This window comes from Antedon mediterranea, chromosome 6, assembly GCF_964355755.1.
Source record: "Antedon mediterranea chromosome 6, ecAntMedi1.1, whole genome shotgun sequence".
NCBI classification, from domain to species: domain Eukaryota; kingdom Metazoa; phylum Echinodermata; class Crinoidea; order Comatulida; family Antedonidae; genus Antedon; species Antedon mediterranea.
The window spans coordinates 26815843-26837113 of record NC_092675.1 but is presented as its reverse complement, the minus strand read 5'-3'; the positions used below and the strand labels follow the sequence as shown (position 1 = coordinate 26837113).

The 21271-nt window shown below is 34.2% G+C and overlaps 1 protein-coding gene across 1 annotated transcript; it reads left to right on the top strand.

The window, feature by feature from the left end:
• Positions 1 to 7733: 7733 nt before the first annotated feature.
• LOC140052714 (arylsulfatase J-like) lies at positions 7734 to 20795 on the top strand. The gene is made up of 8 exons (XM_072098403.1): positions 7734 to 7989; positions 15181 to 15367; positions 16453 to 16625; positions 16748 to 16897; positions 17754 to 17814; positions 17919 to 18171; positions 19302 to 19462; positions 19993 to 20795. The coding sequence occupies exons 1-8, from the start codon at positions 7735 to 7737 to the stop codon at positions 20277 to 20279; spliced, it is 1527 nt and encodes a 508-aa protein (XP_071954504.1). The 5' UTR covers position 7734; the 3' UTR covers positions 20280 to 20795.
• The last annotated feature ends 476 nt before the right edge of the window (positions 20796 to 21271 follow it).

Below are 21271 nucleotides of genomic sequence, written 5' to 3'. Positions count from 1 at the left end.
AGCTTCATCTGAGAATGCATCATTGATACAGACTAGCTGACGTCTTCCTGTAAGATATGACTGGAACCAGTTAAGAGCAACACCATTTATGCCAATGCGATTTCTCAGACGGGTTATCAGTCTTTGGTGATCAACTGTATCAAACGCTGCTGACAAATCCAACAACACCAATAGCGTTATTTTCCCATCATTCATTCCTTGTAACAAATCATTCTGTATCTTTAAAAGGGAACTCTCCGTGCTATGACATGCACGATATGCCGACTGGTAATTCTCATTTAAATTATGCTTTTGAAGATATGGAGTAATGCGTGATGTCACTACACGCTCCAGAGTCTTTCCAAGAAAAGAAAGATTCGACACCGGGCGGTAATTTTTCAGCGTGTTATGATCCAAGTTTTGCTTTTTTATTAAAGGACGAACGTGAGCAATTTTCAGTTCATCTGGCACTATGCCGGTATTAAGAGAATGGTTAATGATTTCCGTTATTATTGGAACGACTGCGTCTATACACTTCTTCAGTATAGAAGTAGGAACTGGATCTAACCTGCATGATTTTGTTGGTGATTTCATCAGAATGTTGCGGATCTCATCTTGAGATGCTGGTGTAAATGTTGTGAGATGCTGATGAACAGCTGTCACAGGCTCATTAAATGACATGTCATCAATCTTGAAGTCGTCTCTGATGATCTTGATCTTGTCTGTGAAAAACTGACAGAACCTGTTCGCAAGATCTAAGTCAGAAAGACTATCTGGGAGAGGTGATACCTGGCGATGATGAAGGAGTTGGTTAACAATTTTGAAAAGTCCTTTCTGATCTGCTGCATGTTCTTCACACAAGCCAATGTAGTAGTTGGCCTTTGCCTTTCTTACCATGGAATTTACATTCCTCTTCTGTGCAATGTAAGCTTGACGATCTATTTCCAGATGAGAGATTCTCCATTTCTTTTCAAGCTTACGCTTTGTTCTTTTCTCAGCATAGATGTCACTGTTATACCAACTAGTGTTTGGTCGGACCTTTACTGTTCTCTTTTTCGGTGGTGCGTGTTTGTCAAGAAGTTCACTCAAAGTGGTGACATATAGTCGTACTTTACTTGATAAATCAAGATTTGAGAGCGAAGTTCCGAGATCAGACTGTGTGATATCTTTACTTAATGTCTCAAAATTTATAGCATTCCAATGACGAGTTTCGATGGATTTAGTGATTACGGGTGGCTTCTTGATAAGGAGATTACATGTGATTGCACAGTGATCTGATATACCATCAATGACATTAAGGTTTGAGAAAACAGGAGGATCAGATGAACGAGTGATCAGCAAGTCTAATGTATGACCATGTCGGTGTGTAGGTGTAGACACATGCTGTTGAAGACTGCTTGCTACAAGTAGATTCCGAAAATGAATTGCATCTGCATCATTTGGCATATCCACATGGATGTTAAAGTCTCCAACGAATAGTATGGGAGCCGGCTTCAATACATAGTGATCAACCAAAGTTGAGAATTCTTCAGTGAAAACATTTAGACTGCAACCCGTTGATTTGCTTTGAGGACGATATACTGCTACGAGGAAAACTGAGGATGCATTGCTGACTATTTCCACATTTAGCAGTTCAAATGATTTTGGTAATAATCCCGTGTCATAACATTTAACCGCTATTCTTTCCTTGTAAAGAAGTGCAACTCCACCACCTCTTTTAGTACCAGCACGGGGAGCATGTTTGAGAGAGTATCCGTTGGGTGTAATATTTCCTATAACTGATGTGTCTTCTGGTTTAAGCCACGTTTCCGAAAGGGCAACAACATCCAGATTATGTTCGATAACGAAATCCACAAATTCTGTTGTTTTGTTCCGAACGGATCTTGTATTAATACTGCAAAATTTAATATTGTTTTTAGATAAGAGAGAGTTTGATGATAAGTCCAGAAATGATAGATTGTTTTTAGTGTGTTTGTCACGCCCAGCTCTTGTACCACGCCTGGTTTTTCTTTTTGGCCTCCTTGGTAATAGGTGGATACTACAGCTACTGGAGTTCAACTTAAAAGATTGTATAATTAAGCAAGATTCTTCAAGAAGTTCACAACTGTTATTGTTGTTGGTTACACAGCCCTGTAAACCATGAAGAAACTCAGAGCTATAGCTAATTAGCATGACAACAGCAGATCTTCATATTGTATATGTGTTTCATTATAACAAAGTAGAGCTCAGAACCAAAACCAAAACCAAGATGCTGCTGCTATGTTTTTTCTACCAACGTATATTATACAAATAATGAATGTTTATGAGTGCAATGGTACAAATAATGGCACGAGGTGAATGATGAAAGGTTATATCAACGAGGCAAAGCCGAGTTGATATAACCTTTCATCATTCACCAAGTGCCATTATTTGTACCATTACACGAATACAAAACATTCATTATTTGTTTTATATAACATCTAGACGTTTTTTTTTCGTACACAAAAATGTTTCAAAAAGTACTATTTAACGATCGTTGAATAGTGCGTACTATTGCACGCCATGTGACCCACATTCGTCCAATCAAATGACAGGAATTTATATAGGTGTTATATAATAACAATTATACCATGTATGTTATGCAAATGATATATATGGAATTGAGGCCGTTATGAAACATAGGTTAAATAACAATAGTCATAGACATAATAAAATGTATACAAAAATCTACAATCTTTTTAGCGGTAATATGATGTTTCCCCAACACACATACTTTCCTTTCGATCCGTGTATTAAATTATATAAGATATAGTCGCTGAAGGTCAACCCTTTGTTTGTTTGGTATAACTTTGATAGGTTATTGTGATTATTTAAGTAAATACAAATCACAATAGAACGATTTTTTTTCACACTAAATTAAGAACAACCTAAAGGCTGTTCACGCACTATTTAGTATTACTGGTACAGCTTATGTAATGCCACTGTCATAGAATGTCACACCAGCACGGAATTCGATTAACCATAAATAAATAACAATAATAATTGCTTATATAGCGCTTTTCCAAGTTGATCAAAGCGCTAAATTACAATTTTTTATATAAGAATAGATATTTCAATGAATTAAAATCACATATAAGAAGAAAATATAGAAGTCTCCGAAATTTAACTACTTGGGAAATAAATGATTGAATGCTGATTATTTTAGCCTCGATTCTATTATAATAATAATATGCTGATAGATATTGATGTATTGTCTGTATGTAAATGTAAATTGAGCAATGTATGTGATTTTTTTTTGGGGGGAGGGGGGTGTGTGGAATCTGAAAATATAAAAAATAAACTAACGCTTTTCTATAACTTCACCATTGTTTGTTTGTTTATCTGTCTGTTTGTTTGTTTGTCTTGTAAGTATACTTTTCAGACCTGCTAGTGTTAAAAGGTAGGACAGAATTTTTCAAAAGCCGGCGAGCAGTCTTAAAGTAACAAATAAACTGAAATTGCATTTTCTCGAGAACTACTTGTCCAAAAAACTTCATTTTTGTACAAGAGGCAAGAATTTGTGATTTGTAATTTTAAAACATAATTTTATTTAATGTGCAACTTTTTTTATGCGAGTAGTTTAAAAAACCTATTTTCAAATTCGTTTGATTTTCGCGTTGCTGTGATTGTTAGTCAACTGAAGCTATTCAAACTCACATACACATGATTGTAGTGAAATTAGCCTAAATCACAAACATCATTAAGACACACACAAATGTATATATATATATATATATATATAAATCATACTGTAAATTATAGAAACAGTGCTCATATTCGGAACATGATCTCATAATCGCGTCGAGCATAGCTCATTGGCGAAAGTTCCGTATTTTTTAGTTGTATGAAAAAATGTCTCTGGCGGGATACTCGCCCTGTAAGCGAGAGGTAGCAGGTTCGAATCCCGCCAGAGACATTTTTTCATACAACTAAAAAATACGGAACTTTCACCAATGAGCTATGCTCGACGCGATTATGAGATCATGTTCCGAATATGAGCACTGTTTCTATAATTTACAGTATGATTTATATATAATTTACACAGTGCTACGCAACATCATTGATTTATATATATATATATGGTTTAAGAGCATCGATAAGAAACAACAACACAACTTTATATGCTTCGACATCGTAGAATTTTACCCCTCTATCAGCAATGACCTGCTGAATAAAGCACTAGACTTCGCTAAAAGATACGATGATATTACCAACGACGAAAGAGACATCATCGTACATACCAAAAAATCAGTACTATCACACAAACAGCAACCATGGCAAAAGAAAGGCCCCACAGCATTCGATGTGACTATGGGTAGTTATGATGGCGCAGAAACATGTGAACTTGTTGGAAGCTTCCTGTTACACCAATTACAACAGAAACTAGGAATCAACATAGGACTTTACAGAGATGACGGCCTTGCAGTCACAGACACCACACCTAAAAGCACAGAAAATATTTAAAAAGACATATGCCAAATATTCAAAGATAACGGCCTACGCATTACCATAGAAGCAAACAAACAAGTCATCAACTTCTTAGACGTCACACTCAACCTAGCGAAGAACACATACCAGCTCTACACCAAACCAAACGCCACGTTACAGTATATCCATCAACAAAGTAACCACCCACCGACCATCCTAAAGAATATACCCGCCGGAATAAACAGACGACCTCGTCCTTGTCATCCGACAAGAATTCATTCGACCAAGCCGCCCCTGTACACCAGAAAACTCTCAACGACAGTGGATACCAGTACACTAAAATACGAGCCGGTAACCCAGACAAGACGAAAAAACAGACAACGAAAAGACATTCTGTGGTACAACCCACCGTTCAGCAAAAACGTCAGCACAAACATTGGACAGAAATTCCTATCCCTAGTAGACAAACATTTTCCAAAAGATAACAAACTAAGAAAAATCTTCAACCGAAACACTATCAAGATTAGCTACAGTTGTATGAACAATATGAAACAGATAATAGACAGTCACAACAAGAGAATACTCAACCAGCCCGAAACAACATCCGTGGAAAACACGCAAGAAAACAAAACATGCAACTGCCGACAGAAAAACACATGCCCGCTAAGCGGAAATTGCTTACAATCATCTGTAATATACCAAGCCACAGTTACGCGCAAAGACAAAACCACCTCGGAAACTTATATCGGACTAACTGAAAATGATTTTAAAACACGATACAGAAATCACACCTCATCATTCCGTAATTCACGTTCTAGAAACTCAACTGAACTCAGTAAACATTTGGACACTCAAGGACAATAACACAGACAATACAATCTCATGGCGCATCTTGACATCTACTAAAGCATATAGTAGCACAAACAAAAAATGCAATCTCTGCCTCAAAGAGAAATTATTTATCATCCACCACCCTGAATTATCGACATTAAACAAACGTAATGAACTTGTGTCCGCCTGCCGGCACAGAAAGAAAGCATTGTTACATAACAGCTGACATTCCAAAACATATCACATGTAAATGCTAATTCTACAAGTAAATGTGCTTATAAGCAGCGTTGTAATTGATTCTTCTCATTATAGTCTTCTGATGAGTGAGTTGCACGACTCACGAAACAAGCCTGTAGAGACCAAACTGTAGTTTTTACTTCTTTTCCAGACTTAACGTATATTTTAGCTCTACTTTACCGTATTGAGCACTTTCTAGACGGTTACATTGAACCGAACATTTATATATATATATATATATATATATATATATATATATATATATATATGTATATATATATATATATATATATGTATATATATATATATGTATATGTATATATATATATCCATCCAAAGGCAAATTACTGAAAAAATGACAATGCTGTGGGTATCAGTGGCTGGATCTCAATGGACATACAAAACTAAAAAGCGAAAACCTAAATCAAAACGAAAAAGTAAACAGCCAGAAAAGTTAGCAGAGCTTTCGGGCAACATTAGCCCTTCATCAGTGCAAGATATATATAAATCCAAAGGCAAATTACTGAAAAAATGACAATGCTGTGGGTATCAGTGGCTGGATCTCAATGGAGATACAAAATAAAAGCGAAAAGCTAAATAACAACGAGAAGCAAAACAGCCAGAAAAGGTAGCAGAGCTTTCGGGCAACACTAGCCCTTCATCAGTGCAAGTGAAGGAATTTGGATAACGTCATAGTATAAAGCTGGCAAGTGCTGTATAAACACATCAGGCAATGAACATTAATTCTAAACCGCCAGGTGATATACTGAAATTTTTAATTAATTAATTTGAAACGATATATATTATATTTCCCGGATCTTTGCCTATCTTGCGCCGCGTAGCGCGGCGCTATATAATCTTTGCTATTCCAATCGTAAACGTTTACAAATGAAATTTTATCGGAGCGCCTAAAACAGCTCCATAATGAACAAATCTTTTCATCATATTTAGTATTTAGTACAAGATCACGCTAAAATGCCTTGAAAACTAGCAGGTTGCTGTTACGCTAGTACACTGTAGCTAGGCTAGGCACTCTAGTAATACTAATACTAATAGGCCTAGCCTAGGCCCCCTTAAAAAGCCCAGGCCTAGCCAACGAAGTGGCGATATCTGTGTGTTGAGGCATTTATGTTCGGGGTATAAGACGCACCCTTAATTTAGAGGTTAAATTTGCGTGTCATTAAAGTGCGATTATACACCGAAATATACGCTACGTTATTATTTTTATTGTTTCATCCTCGCAAACTCGATTTTTACACCTTTTCGGCCAAAAAAAAATCATAAAAAAACTTATTTTTAAAAAGCGCCCTCAACGTAAAAAAAACCTTTTTCTTATCTCCGCCCCAAATTTTTGGCGAAATTAGGGGCGGCGGATGACAGCAACAAACTTTTTTTTTTTTTGGCCCAATATCTAAAGCCTTAACCCAGGATGTTGTAGCCTCGGCCAAGACTAAGGAACTAACGAAATATTGAGGCGCGTCCAAAATATGACTGTGGTAAATTTGAGCAAAGCGCAGGACGTGTTGCTTGGTGCTTGGCTGCCTAGGCCTAGTAGCGTAACATCAAAGCGAGTGAAGACTTTAAAAACTGCTATTTATCCAAATTGACTTGGCATTTTAGTAAATTACTTTAGTAAATTACATTCAATAAATCTATAATTATATTATAATCATGAATCATTTCTGATTCAAATGCAAAATGTGCAAATAGATCAAAAACTATACTCGTTTTGTAGTTACGAATGTGACTGGTGATATATTCGTCAACACGAATACGCTTTACGAATATGAAATGGGGATCAGCTCAAAAGTTTCACAAATGTATGACGTATCCGTTTTCGTTATCGTATTCGTAAGGTTGCGAAACCTCCCTCCATTGTCCAATTGCGAAATTTAAATTTAACCTTCTTCTTCTTTTTCTATCATTTCGTTCTTAATTATACCATGGATTAATGAATAATTAATGAATCCATAGTCATACTGTACTAGACTTCTCATTTTATCCAAATGCATAGACCAGTATTTGTTCTTTCTTCTTTTAGATAAATTTTAATTTAAACAACTTTATGAAAAGGAATAAGGAAACTGTTATATGAGTTTACCTTTTTTTATCGATCATTGCACTTCAATATTCAATACAATTAGCCCTATTCATACTGGTATTTACATAAGAACACAACCAAACTCCAATTGTTTGGCATGGTTTACGATCTGCACCAAAAAGTAAATGTTTAGTGAGAAAATGGCGTGTAACGTACTTAACCCTATTCTTATTTTCCTTAGCTTTCAGTTCTCTGCTGTTGTAGGCTATAAACAACCTAACGTAATATTCATTTTGACAGATGACCAAGGGTATCGGGATGTCGGATACCACGGGGCGCTGTTCGATACCCCTGTAATAGATAAATTGGCTGCTGAAGGTGTGAAGTTAGAAAATTATTACGTTCAACCAATATGTTCGCCCACCAGAAGTCAGCTGATGACCGGTCGATATCAGGTAAGATCGATTACATCTACTGTACGTGTTCAGAAGATTTTATCAGGTAATGTGTTATCTTATTTTATGACCAAGAATTCATTCATCAACCACTGAAATTAAAGCCCTACGAAGCGAACTCAAAGATATGATGGCTCAAATTAATACTAAATTTGATACGGGAATAGCGACTATTCAAACAACCCAACAACTATTATTGAGCAGGATGACTAAATTGGAGGAGAAACAAATAGAGTTGGATAGATCGCTTGAATATTACACTACGACAATAAATGAAAATGAGTCTAAAGTAGGTGATCTTGCTACACACAAATGGTAAATATAGAGATTGAACTTCAATCAATCAATCAATTTATTTCTCAAATAAAAACAAAATACAGTTACATTTTCTAAAAATAATAGATAATAAATGAGAAAAGGGTACCCCACTGGAAGCTAAGCTTTAAAATATGGGGTCCAGGCAACATATTTAAAAATAAGGTAAGGTAAGAAATATATATAATTAAATGATAATGAACAAAAAAAGACATTTAACTTAACAAATGCAGTTATAATTTAACTTAAGACAGATATATTATTAACTTAAACAATAATAGTAGAAACAAGGTATTCATGTAATTTGAACTTAAATGAAGATATAAAATTAATAATTTTGAGTTCTTCAGGTAAAGAATTCCATATTTTTGGTCCTGGAAAATTTATATCATGCTTGCCAACCTCCGTATTAAAACAATCATAAGCATAATCTAATTTATTTCTGGTATTATAATTATGAACTGAACTAAAAGTTTGAAAATAAGTATCAACAATTCTGGGCAGTTGATTATGTTTGAATTTAAACATAAATAAAGCAACATTTTTTGTAAGTCGTAAATATTAAGTGTATTTGATAAGACAAAAAGAGGAGCAGAATGGTGGAGGTAATGTACATTACAAACTGATCTTAAAGCTAAATGTTAAACAGAAAACAATAAGTTTAATTTGGAGGCTGAGGTACTAAGGATGGAGAGGCACTTGAGAAGTTACAACTTAAGATTTGGTGGTATACAGGAGGACGAAAACGAAAATACGCTAAATAAACTACAAGATATGTTAAGTAAACATTTAAAAATTGACGACATACAAATTGAAAATGCGCATCGGACCGGTAAACAAACAAGGAATGCTAAAAGCCCAGGCACATAATAGCCAAATTTATTTACAGGCCACAGGGAATTCAATCTAACTCGGCCCTAAACCGTTTCGGCCAAAGTCATGTCGGCCCCACGTCAAGTCGGCCCCAAGTCAAGTCGGCCCCACGTCAACTCGGCCTCAAGTCAACTCGGCCTCACGTCAACTCGGCCTCACGTCAACTCGGCCTCACGTCAACTCGGCCAAAAACTAATCCGTCAACTCGGCCTCTAAAAACTATGGAAAGCAAATAGATGAAAGACCGTACCGTGGTCATCATACCTGAATCAGTACCCAACGCATTTGTACCTAGTATGTGAGACATAACTCGCGGAGATCAGTTGTGATAAACAGTACAGTAAACTGTTACTTTTTTCCCGATATTTTACTGTTATTCTTTTTTCTTTTTATTTATTTTTGAAAAAATAATTAAGTTTTTTTTAAAATTAGATGTCTTTTGTATTACAAACAAATAATGAAGAAGAAAACAACATTATAACTATACCAAATTACTTTGAAAACAAATATATAAGTGTTGATGATTTCAAAGCTAAATATTGTTCAGATGATGTATCAAAGAATTTTTTAATATTTTCGTTAAACTGTAGAAGTATAGTAAGAAAATTTGATAAATTATCAAATTATGTTTCACGATTTGACTATGAATTTTCTGCGATCGGTCTGACTGAGACATGGCTCTCTAGTAAACACTTTACTGGTCTGTATCAATTAAATAACTATACAGCAATATATAACAATAGGGACACAGGTGGTGGTAGCGTTGCTTTATATAAAGTCAAATTTGTCTTATCGATTAAGAAGTGACCTATCGCAGCTTCTGCATGCTGCTGAGAGTATTATTATTGAACTTGATACAGACAATAAGACAGTTATTTGTGGAGTTATTTATAGACCACCAAAGTTTCTAACTTTAACGCTCAAATGAGTGAACTCATGAACAAATGCAATAGCGAAAAGAAACAAACTTATCTCATGGATTTTATGTTTAAGGTACTAAAAAAATTTAATTTTGGAGAATCCTTTTTAAAATGGGTAAATACAATTTATAGTAAATTTGAATGTGTTATTGTTAATAATGGTTGGATATCAGAAAGTTTTGAAATGGAATGCGGAATAAGACAGGGTTGCCCATTGTCGGCGTTACTCTTTATTTTAGTAGTAGAAATTATGGCGTGTAATATAAGAAAAGATAAATGCTATAAAGGAATATCTTTACCTAACAATGATAATGGTGAGGAAGTTCGCATTGCGCAGCTGGCAGATGACACTGTACTCTTTGTGGGAAATGAAAAAAGTATAGAGATTGGTTTAAACATTGTTAATAAGTTTGGTAAAGTGTCTGGTATGACTTTAAATAAAAAAAAAACCAACGCTATATGGATTGGCAAAAATGTAAACAAAATTCAAAAACCATGCAGTCTAAATTGGGTTAATGAACCAATTAAGATTTTGGGTATTTATGTGGGATATAATGAGAACAAATGCAGTGAATTAAATTGGGATAGTAAGGTGGCAAACTTAGAAATGCTACTCAATAGATGGAAAGGAAGAAACCTAACCTGTTTTGGCAAAGTTACCATTTTAAAAAGTTTAGCTTTGTCTAAACTAACAAACAATGCATGTATAATTGATGTACCAGATGATGTTATTTTTAAAATAAATAAATTGATATATAACTTTTTATGGAATGGAAAAACAGAAAAAATAAAAAGAAAAACTTTAATCGGTAAGATGATTAAAAGGGGCATAGGTATGCCTGATTTCGCATTACACATAAACTCTCTGAAAATGATATGGGCAAGAAAATTACTGTGTAGAAAACACGTAAGATGGAAAATCTTACCACTATACTATTTTAATAAATTTGGAACCGAACAACTAATTTTAAGTATGTCAAATATCAATTTTCAAAATAACATGGGCTTAGATACTATACCATCTTTTTATTATAATGTTCTAAAGTGTTGTGTTGAATTTAATAATATGAATAATGAAGGTACAATTAACGAGTATGAAGAAGTGATAAAGCAAAACTTATGGGGTAACAACAATGATATTAAATATAGAAACAAACCACTATTCTTTAAGAACTGGATAGATGCAGGTTTTAATCAAATTGGAGATATAATTATTTTCAATCGTCTAATGAAACCTATAGAAATAATTAAACAATTACGTATTAAGAAAAACTGGATAGCTGAATATGTTTCTCTAACCAGAGCTATTCCAAAAGAGTGGTTAAGTATAATTAAACATAATATGCCAAATATGAACCAATATATGAATGTGAATCTGGAATACAATATCAACAATATAATTAAGATGACAACAAAAGATGTTTATTCTAACTTTGTTAATAATGTTTTTATTCCCCCGAAAAGCATACTTAAATGGAATAACATATTTAATGAAGATATCAAGTGGTGTGATGTCTGGAAAAGAAAAGTGAAAAACGAAAAAATTAAGAAATTTGCCCAATTGAATTACAAATTACTAAATAGAGTTGTACCTACAAATCTAAAACTGTATAACTGGAAACTGAAAAATAATAACATATGTAACAATTGTGGAGTCATTGAATACGAAAAACATATGTTTTATTACTGTAGACGTAATCAAATACTATGGGAAAAAATTGACAATATTTTTAAAAAGCTAAATAACAGCAGTAGCTCGTTCTAAGAACTCCTGTTAGGAAGTAAATGTCAATTAAAAAACCAATTGTATTCAATAGCTGTGTACGTCATATACATAATTAAAATTAAAACTGAACTTAAAAAACCTGTATGCCAGAATCCCTGGATTCAGTTTAAATATATTTTAAAAGATATGAATACACTAGGCATGTTGTAACTTATAAGTGGCATCCATTTTTGTATTTTAAGATGTACAGTTTTTGTATGCATATAATCAAACCACTATATGTATAAAGGTTAAAAGAGTAAAAATCAGAAAATAACGAAAAAAGTAGAAAACAGAAATTTAATGTATGAAAATGAAATGTGAACGAAATTTGTATGAAAGAATAAATAAAGGTGGTGGTTAACCACAAAAGAGAAAAAAAAGAGAAAAAAACTTATCTCATGGGCGGCTACAATGTTGACCTAAATATGTACAACTCTGTGGTAATGTCCAAGAGCATGTCGATTTTATGATCTCAGAATCATTTATACCCCTAGTAAATAAACCGACGCGCATTACTGAGGAAACGTCAACAATAATAGGCAACATTTATACAAACTCTCCAAACACTCATGACATTGAAACTAATATTTTGTTTAGTGATATATCTGATCATTGTCCAGTAATAAGCATTGATAAATCACAAAAATATACGGAAAGTAAAACAAGCACATATGTTTTTAAGCGTAACTTTTCGACTGTACAAAATCAATTATTTCGAAATGAGTTACAAAATCAACAGTGGGATAATGTCTTAAATTGCTCTGATGCAAATGTATCATATAATCGATTCTCAAATACAATTACAACACTAATTGATAGATGTTTCCCGTTAAAAAAGGTTAGGTTGAAAACCGATAGAATAAGGTCACCCTGGATGACTGATGGTATATAACGGTCTCTAAATACTAAAGAGAAATTATATATCAAATATAAAAAGAATCCTTCTAGTGTTAATAAATCAAAATATAAAAAATACAAAAACAAACTAACAACAATCATTAGACAAAGAAAAATAAGTTATTATAAAGAGGACTTCGAAAAACGAAAAAATGACATGAAATGCTATTCTGGGAAGAAATAAAAAATCTAAAATCCCAGCAAAAGTGACATATCGTTCTGAAACATTTGAAACTCCCACTGATAAAGCGGAAGTCATGAATTCTTATTTTAATAGTATTGGTGAAGAAATGGCAGAAAAGGCAAATGAAAATTACCCACATGTAAATCCAATAGACTACATGAATAATTATAGCATACAAAACTCCATGTTCTTTACTCCGTTAACAGAGTATGACGTCAAAACATACCCATCGGACCTGAACACAAGCAAGTCACCAGGCCACGATGATATCGAGGAAAAATACATAAATAAAAATGCTGATATATTAACTAAACCTGTTACGTATTTAGTCAATCTATCACTCAGCACAGAAGTCTTTCCAAATAAACTTAAATTGGCAAAAACTATACCGGTATATAAGAGTGGCGTTAGAGACGATATACGAAATTATAGGCCTATATCCATACTATCTTGTATATGTCAAAGGTGTATGAACGAATTGAGAAAATATCAATGGCAATTGACAATAAGCAGTTTGTTTATGGCGTATTTCTCGACCTATCTAAGGCCTTTGATTCGATAGACCACAACATACTTACTAAAAAATTACCCTATTTTGGGATCAGAGGTATTGAACATAAATGGTTCTGCAGTTATCTAAGCGAAAAAGAACAATTCGTAACTATTGACGGAATAAATTCCGACAAAAAGTTGATAAAATACGGTGTCCCTCAAGGATCAATCTTGGGTCCTTTATTATTCCTAATGTTTGTAAATGATATGCAATCAGTGTGTACCAGTACACAACTAATAATGTTTGCCGATGACACAAGTGTTTTCTTACAACACAACAATGTAAATGAAGCTATTGATATTATGAATAATGAATTAACAAAATTGAATTTATGGATTAAGGCAAACAAACTTACCATAAATACTAAAAAGACCAAATTTATGGTTTTTAGTGGTAGAAATAGTACTATTGATACATCTCATGTAAACATTTTTATTGATCAAGACGTTATTGAAAGAGTTTATCAAACAACATTTTTAGGAGTCGAGTTATACTTGATGAAAAAATAAATTTCTTACAGCATATTAATGTAATCACTAGTAAGATTTCTGCCATTATTGGAGCTATGAATCTCTTAAAAACCATACTACCATATGAAATATTGCTCATTATTTATAAACCCCTTATCCTTCCCATCATTACATATGTCATTACTGTGTGGAGTACTGGTATAATAATTTAAATAGAATTCACGTTTTACAAAAAAGGCCCTCCGAATAATATGTAAAGTCCACTACCTACATCCATCTTCTCCATTATTCATTAAAACTAATACCTTAAACATATTCGATCTATATGAAAAAAATGTAGCAAATTTAATGTTCCTCTACAAAAATGGAAAATTACCAGAGTCATTTTATGGATTTTTCCACACCTTCGACTCGTATCATGATTATAACACGCGCAATAAAAACAATCTTGTAATAGATCTGAAGCATACAAATGTTGGCCGTCAAGGCTTCTCGTATACTGCAGGGTCTAAGGTGAGGAACAATCTTATCTATCGGATGATCTAAAACAATGTAGAAATACATCACTATTTAAGAAGAAGTTAGATTGTATTTATATTGAACGTTATCATTTATAAAGTATTTGTGTCAAGAAGAAAACTGTCTTTTTTGCAGAGAAAAAATGTAATCAATGCTATTAATTATATGTATATATAAGTTAGTATAGTTTCATATTTATTATCTTGCAGTACTATTAAAAAAAAACTGTTTTTAGTAAATTTCGATTCTTTCATGCATACTATTAAAATAATTTGTTTTATATTTTTAAAGGGTGCCACAGTTGTAAAGCTTTGCTTGTTCGTGGTTGCCCTATTCCTTTTCATATTATTGCATTTGTTTTAAAATTGTTAAGTAAAAAAATTGTGATTTGGAATAAAGTGAAGGAAATATAAAAAAAGAATTACTTGATTCTATCCATCTGCAGTGCAGTAACAGTCACACGATGATAGTTATTAAAAAACGTCAATAAAACCTGCCAAAGCATGCCAGTGTGGGTAGAATTTACCTGAAATAGTATTAATAATGTGCTACTCGAAGACAAACAAAATGAACCTTCAGATGAAGCAAGTTTATTCCTTTTTTTTTTGGTGGTGTTTAATAATTTTTTTTATCGACGCATTAAGAAAGACAAACGATATATTTTAGAATAACGTTTGGTTTTCTTTATTTAGATTCGTACAGGATTACAGCATGGCGTTTTCACAGATTCGATACCATCTTGCTTACCAACTGACGAAATAACTTTAGCTCAGAAGATGAAAGAAGCTGGCTATTCTACTCACCTGGTAGGAAAATGGCATCTAGGTTACTATGATGAGGCATGTCTTCCAAATAACAGGGGTTTCGATTCATTCTTGGGTAAATATTGATTTGCATAGTAATACCGCACCTTATAATTATTGCATCTAACTAAACTACTATTATAAATCCAAAGGCAAATTACTGAAAAATGACAATGCTGTGGGTATCAGTGGCTGGAGGTTTCAATGGAGATACAACAAAAAAGCGAAAAGCTAAATCAAAACGATAAAGTAAAACAGCCAGAAAAGTTAGCAGAGCTTTCGGGCAACACTAGCCCTTCATCAGTGCAAGTGAAGGAATTTGGATAACGTCATAAAGTTATCCAAAGTACCCTCTATTATAACATACATCCTATACCTTTATTTTAATTGTGGATCACATGATACAAAGTAAGTGTAAGAATCGGCCTCGAACCCATGCCGATATTAAGTACGGTAAAACGCCCATGGTTTAATCGCTCGGCCATTTGACACGCTCAACAAAATTGTACTAAAATAATTGTAGTTACCGAAAGAATAAACAATATTATGTCGCTCGATTGACGTCCATTGGATTACAGGAGCGGCAGCGTATACTGATAAACTGATAAACTTTATTAAACACACGCTTTTGTATCAGCGGCACGCGTTTATAAGACTGTTCATTTACAAGTCAATAAAAAAACAAAAAGTATCAAATATAACATTTAAGTCTTAAATAAGAAGCGAATTATACAAGTAAATGAAATAGTAAAACCAACGTAATCTTACAGATCGAATAATACTTAACCTATATGATCGAGTTAATGTTATTATCTATTTATTATTATTATTAGTGTTGCAGAATAGGACCTATAAAACTGCTCCTAGTAACAGTTGATGATCTAGTTCGCATGGTTACCTCTGCTTTTTTCTTAACCTTTGCGAAGTGCAAGAGTGTGTAATAAAAGGTATCCGAATCTGAGAAATAAAATTTCTAAACTGGATATGCACATTACCGGATATAAAGATAATAATTACCATGGTGATGACAGTGATTAATTAATTAATTGTAAACATGACAATTATTTTTTTTAATATTAAATATCTTTTAAATAACGTCACACAATTTAGTTGCACATTTCATAACTTAATGTAATCAAACAAAACGTATGTTCTGTTTAGGGTTGTATCTTGGTTTCGGCACTCACTATAGTCACAAATCTCTACCACCACTGGTTGATGGCTACGACTTCCATCGAAACTACTTACCTGCATTTGAGTACAATGGTACATACTCTACTCACGTTTTTACTGATGAAGCCATAGACATAATAAAGAACAAAACGGAAGACAAGGTAAGGCAACTATTACCACCCAACCCACCCATGCCTATCTCTCATCAATGTAAAAGTCCAGGCCATTTACTTATACGGTATTAATTTAAATATTTAATAACATAACACTCATTTTTTCCCAGCCTTTGTTTTTGTACCTGTCGTACCAAGCACCACATTCTCCACTCGAAGTACCAGATGAGTATAAAGAACCACTGCGCGGTATATTTACTGATGAAAACAGACTTTCTTATGCCGCGATGGTGAGTTGTTTAGATGAAGGCATTGGAAAGGTAATTTGACATGTTACTCAAACTAAGGTTCCTTATTAAAATTTTTATTATTTGACACTTTGTAATAAGCGTCGAATTTTGTAATTTAAAACGTATAATAATATTATAATTATGCTGTTGTAACACTTGTAATAAACTGAACTGCCGCAAGTTGTTTTATTGCTTTTTTCCTGTAAGGAATTAAACGATTTTGCGTACATGTTGGATGAATTACACCGTACAAGATTATAATGTCATTTACAGTACGGTATTAGGCCTACTCATAATTGTAATTGGTTCTGCCTTATAACAGTTCTTTACCCATGCAGCATCTTATTTACTTGGTTCTGCTGACTGGCAGTTCTTTACCCATTCAGCATCTTTTTACTTTGTTCTGCTCTCTGACATTTCTTTACCATGAAAGAAATGGATGTATAACTTCTTGATCAGTCTAATATAGACGCCATAGTGATTCCCTGTCAAGAATCACTATGAGTGTACTGTTCAATGATACTCTTCGGTCTGATGATCTTCTTTTCCTTAAGCCAGCCTGTTAGCAGCTTATCCAGGACATGGAAATAAACATTATTCCTCTCTAATGTTACTATGTATATCCCTCTTTCCAATCTTCCTTTCTAGAATATCAACCACTTAGTAAGCCGGTATTTGATAGTTTTTTGACAGTTTTTTTTTATATGACCAATATTGCGCCTATGTGTCATTTTGCTGGTGTCATGTCGGGTCCTGTAGACTTCCCACATTCACGGAAGTGAGGGTAAGATATCTGTATGTACGATGATGTGTTTTGAAATCACATTTATTGTTTTGAATATTATGATATTTAAAAATTATATTATGATTTAATAATATTAATTAGGTCATAGATGCATTGAAAGAAACTGGAATCTATGAAGACACTATCATAATATTTTCTAGTGGTGAGTATTACGTTGTTATCGCCTAATCCAAAGTAAAGCAACATTTTTGTTTGATTTCGAAATAACAGAATAGATAATTTAAATAATAGATATTATCATTCTAGATAATGGTGGCGTTGGAGGAAGTGAGGGTAATAACTGGCCATTACGTGGTTTAAAGTTCTCGCTGTTCGAAGGAGGTATCCGAGCTGTTGGATTTGTCCATAGTCCATTACTTTCGGTAAAAGTTAAGGGCACTATTAACAATGGACTGATCCACGTTAGTGATTGGTTTCCCACCATTGTTGAAGGTATAGCTGGATGGAACACAAACGGGACAAAACCACTGGATGGAATCAACCAGTGGAATACTATCAAGTATGATTCTTAAAACATTACAGTCATTTCCCAAATTGACAATATTTAATGACATAATATTACTGGTATCTGGTGTGTGGGATCAAAGGGTAGCTCAAAGTTCAAAGGGTAGCTCAAAATTCAAAGGGTAGATCCAGGTTCAAAGGGTATAGGTCCAGGTTCAATTGTCAATACAGGTTCAAGGGGTATAGGTCAAGGTTTAAATGGTCGATCCAGGTTCAACGGGTAGATCCAGGTTCAAATGATAGCTCCAGGTTCAAAGGGTAGCTCCAGTTCCGAAAGGTAGATGATGTTGTAGCCTGGTGGTTATGGTCATTGGCATTATAAAAAAAACAAAAACAAAAGGTAGCGCCAGGTTCAAAAGTAGCTCCAAGTTCGAAGGGTAGATCCAGGTTCAAAGGGTAGCTCCAAGTTCAAAGGGTAGCTCCGAGTTGAAAGGGTAGATCCAGGTTCAAAGGGTAGATCCAGGTTCAAAGGGTAGATCCAGGTTCGAAGGGTAGATCCAGGTTCAAAGGGTAGCTCCATGTTAAATGTAGGTCCAGGTTCAAAGGGTACCGGTAGTTCCATGTTCAACGGTTAGCCTCAGTTCAAAGGGTAGATCCAGGTTCAAAGGGTAGCTTCAGGTTCAAAGGGTAGATCCAGGTTCAAGGGTAGATCCAGGTTCAAAGGTTAGATCCAGGTTCAAAGGGTAGCTCCATGTTCAATGTAGGTCCAGGTTCCGGTAGATCCAGACTCAAAGGGGTTAGCTTCAGGTCCAAAGGCTAGATCCAGATTCAAAGGTTAACTCATGATTTAAAGTTTCTATTGTTTTGCTGAAATAAGGGGGTTATTATTGTTGTTACAAAGCTTCAAATTTTACGACGGTTACGAAGGGTACCGGTAGTTCCAGGTTCAACGGTTAGCAGCCCCATGTTCAAAGGGTAGCTCCGGGTTCAAAAGGTAGCTCCATGTTCAAAGTAGGTCCAAGCTCAAGATCAATAAGTAGGGTTATTATTGTTGTTACAAAGCTTCAAATTTTATAATAAATAAATATAAATTCTAAACCCAGGAGAGGTAGCCGTCGTAATTCAAAGGCTCCTTAACATCCACTTTTATGTGTTATTAGTTATTTTGACAATCTCAATCAACAGGTATGGTACTTGTTCTAGTCGTCTTGAACTTTTGCACAACATCAATCCATTGAATGTAGTTTCTGGTGGTCGAGATTGGATTGTCGATATAAGCCTATTTAATGTCAGTATTGAGGCTGCAATACGATACAGAGACTGGAAGCTTTTGACTGGAAATACTGGTGAGTTTTGCAATGGTACTGAAATACCCGCCCCAGAAAAGCGGGTACCTCTCCCCAGAAAAGCGGGTACCTCTCCTCGATCCCACTCCTTTAGTTTAAAACTTTCACGGTCATGTTGATACCTCTATCAAAAGTAGTCTGAAATCTTCCCATAATTCGGGTCATTTTTATACCTAATTACTAGACTCCCCAAATCAAAATCACTCCTCCATAACAGAGGTAGTTTCTCTTTCTTTCCCTCGCCTATAGACACTCCCCCCCCCCCCCCCACCATAACTCTCTCTCCCCGTTTCGAACACATAAATACAACAAGGCCATATACATGGCTCGGCTGAAGTCGCGTGCTCAAATTTGAGTTAGTGTTTACCGACCGACCGGCCATCCGACCAACCGACCGACATAGTGAGCTGTAGAGTAAAAAAATAGTGTTGATGGAAAAAGAAACGAAACATTTTGGTTTCCTCTAATCGTGTCGGTCTAAATAATGATGTATTTTCCTTCTATTACGCCGTTACTTTATTTTTTTACAGGGCAAACAGATTGGATAGCACCTCCCGATTCCGGCCTTACCACAATAATTGGGCAAAGTAGCCATTCCGATCAAATTGTTTGGCTGTACAATGTCAGGAAAGATCCACTTGAAATGAATGACCTGTCTGAAGCGTATCCTACGGTTGTTAAGTTCTTATTAACTAAACTCTACAACTATCACAACCAGTCAGTACCTGTATTTTTTCCAGCTCCTCAGCGAGAACAAGCTGACCCATGCCTGAATGGAAATGATTGTGTCTTCGACCCATGGGAACCAGTACCATAAAATAAATAATATACAAATACATAGGGATTAAAATAGAATTCATATTCGTTATTATTATTATTTACCCATTGATTTTGACCAAATGAATGAATGACCATCTTGTATTTTAACTTCATTACTTTCCCACGAGCAGTGGTCAACAAAATTGTAATTACTAGGACCTATGACGTATAGTTTACAAAATCTCTAAACTTGTTGAAGACCGATATTTCTCGAAAATGAATAATCCAAGGTATCTAGAACGCGGATGTATCACAATTTAATTAATGTATATACTAATATGCTTATGTGAGTAGAAAGAGAGTAGTAGAAATGTAACAAATCATCATTAAAATTAACTTTAGCAAATTATTATGCGATATGTTGTTGCTTATTCTATAATATATCTGGACACAAATAATGTTAATATTGGCTGAAGGTCAAAATTCTTATTCTCATGTGTTATGGTGAATTAAAATTAATTTTTATTGAAATAAGAAACGTATTATTATATGCAATAATATTACATTGTCTCTAATAATGCTATACAGTTTGACCAGGTATATTCGCCCCAGACCGGGTACCAACACTCCTCCTCCTCCCCAAATATTTATGAACATAACATAATAACATGTCTATTGTTTGGAAAATGATTTATTTAATTTGAAAAAAAATATATACAAATATTACCATTATAGCGCACATTTCTATGAAAAGCAAGGCAAAAACGTGTTATTAAATTGAACAAAATACGGAATTATCTTGAAGGCGTTTATAGGCCTATAGCCTTGATTATGTAATCTGCATTGAATTAACACAGTCTTGGTGGTATCTTAATATAGTTAAGAAAGTTAAAACCATCCACATTATGTTTGAAGGATTGCACGACGATGTTGAAATAAAGTTTGCGGTACACCGCGTATGTAGTTCTGTAATAGTAGGAGAGAACTCAAAAGTACATCTCAGAACACAATAACTATATATTATATTCATATTTCGGAATTCATATTGTA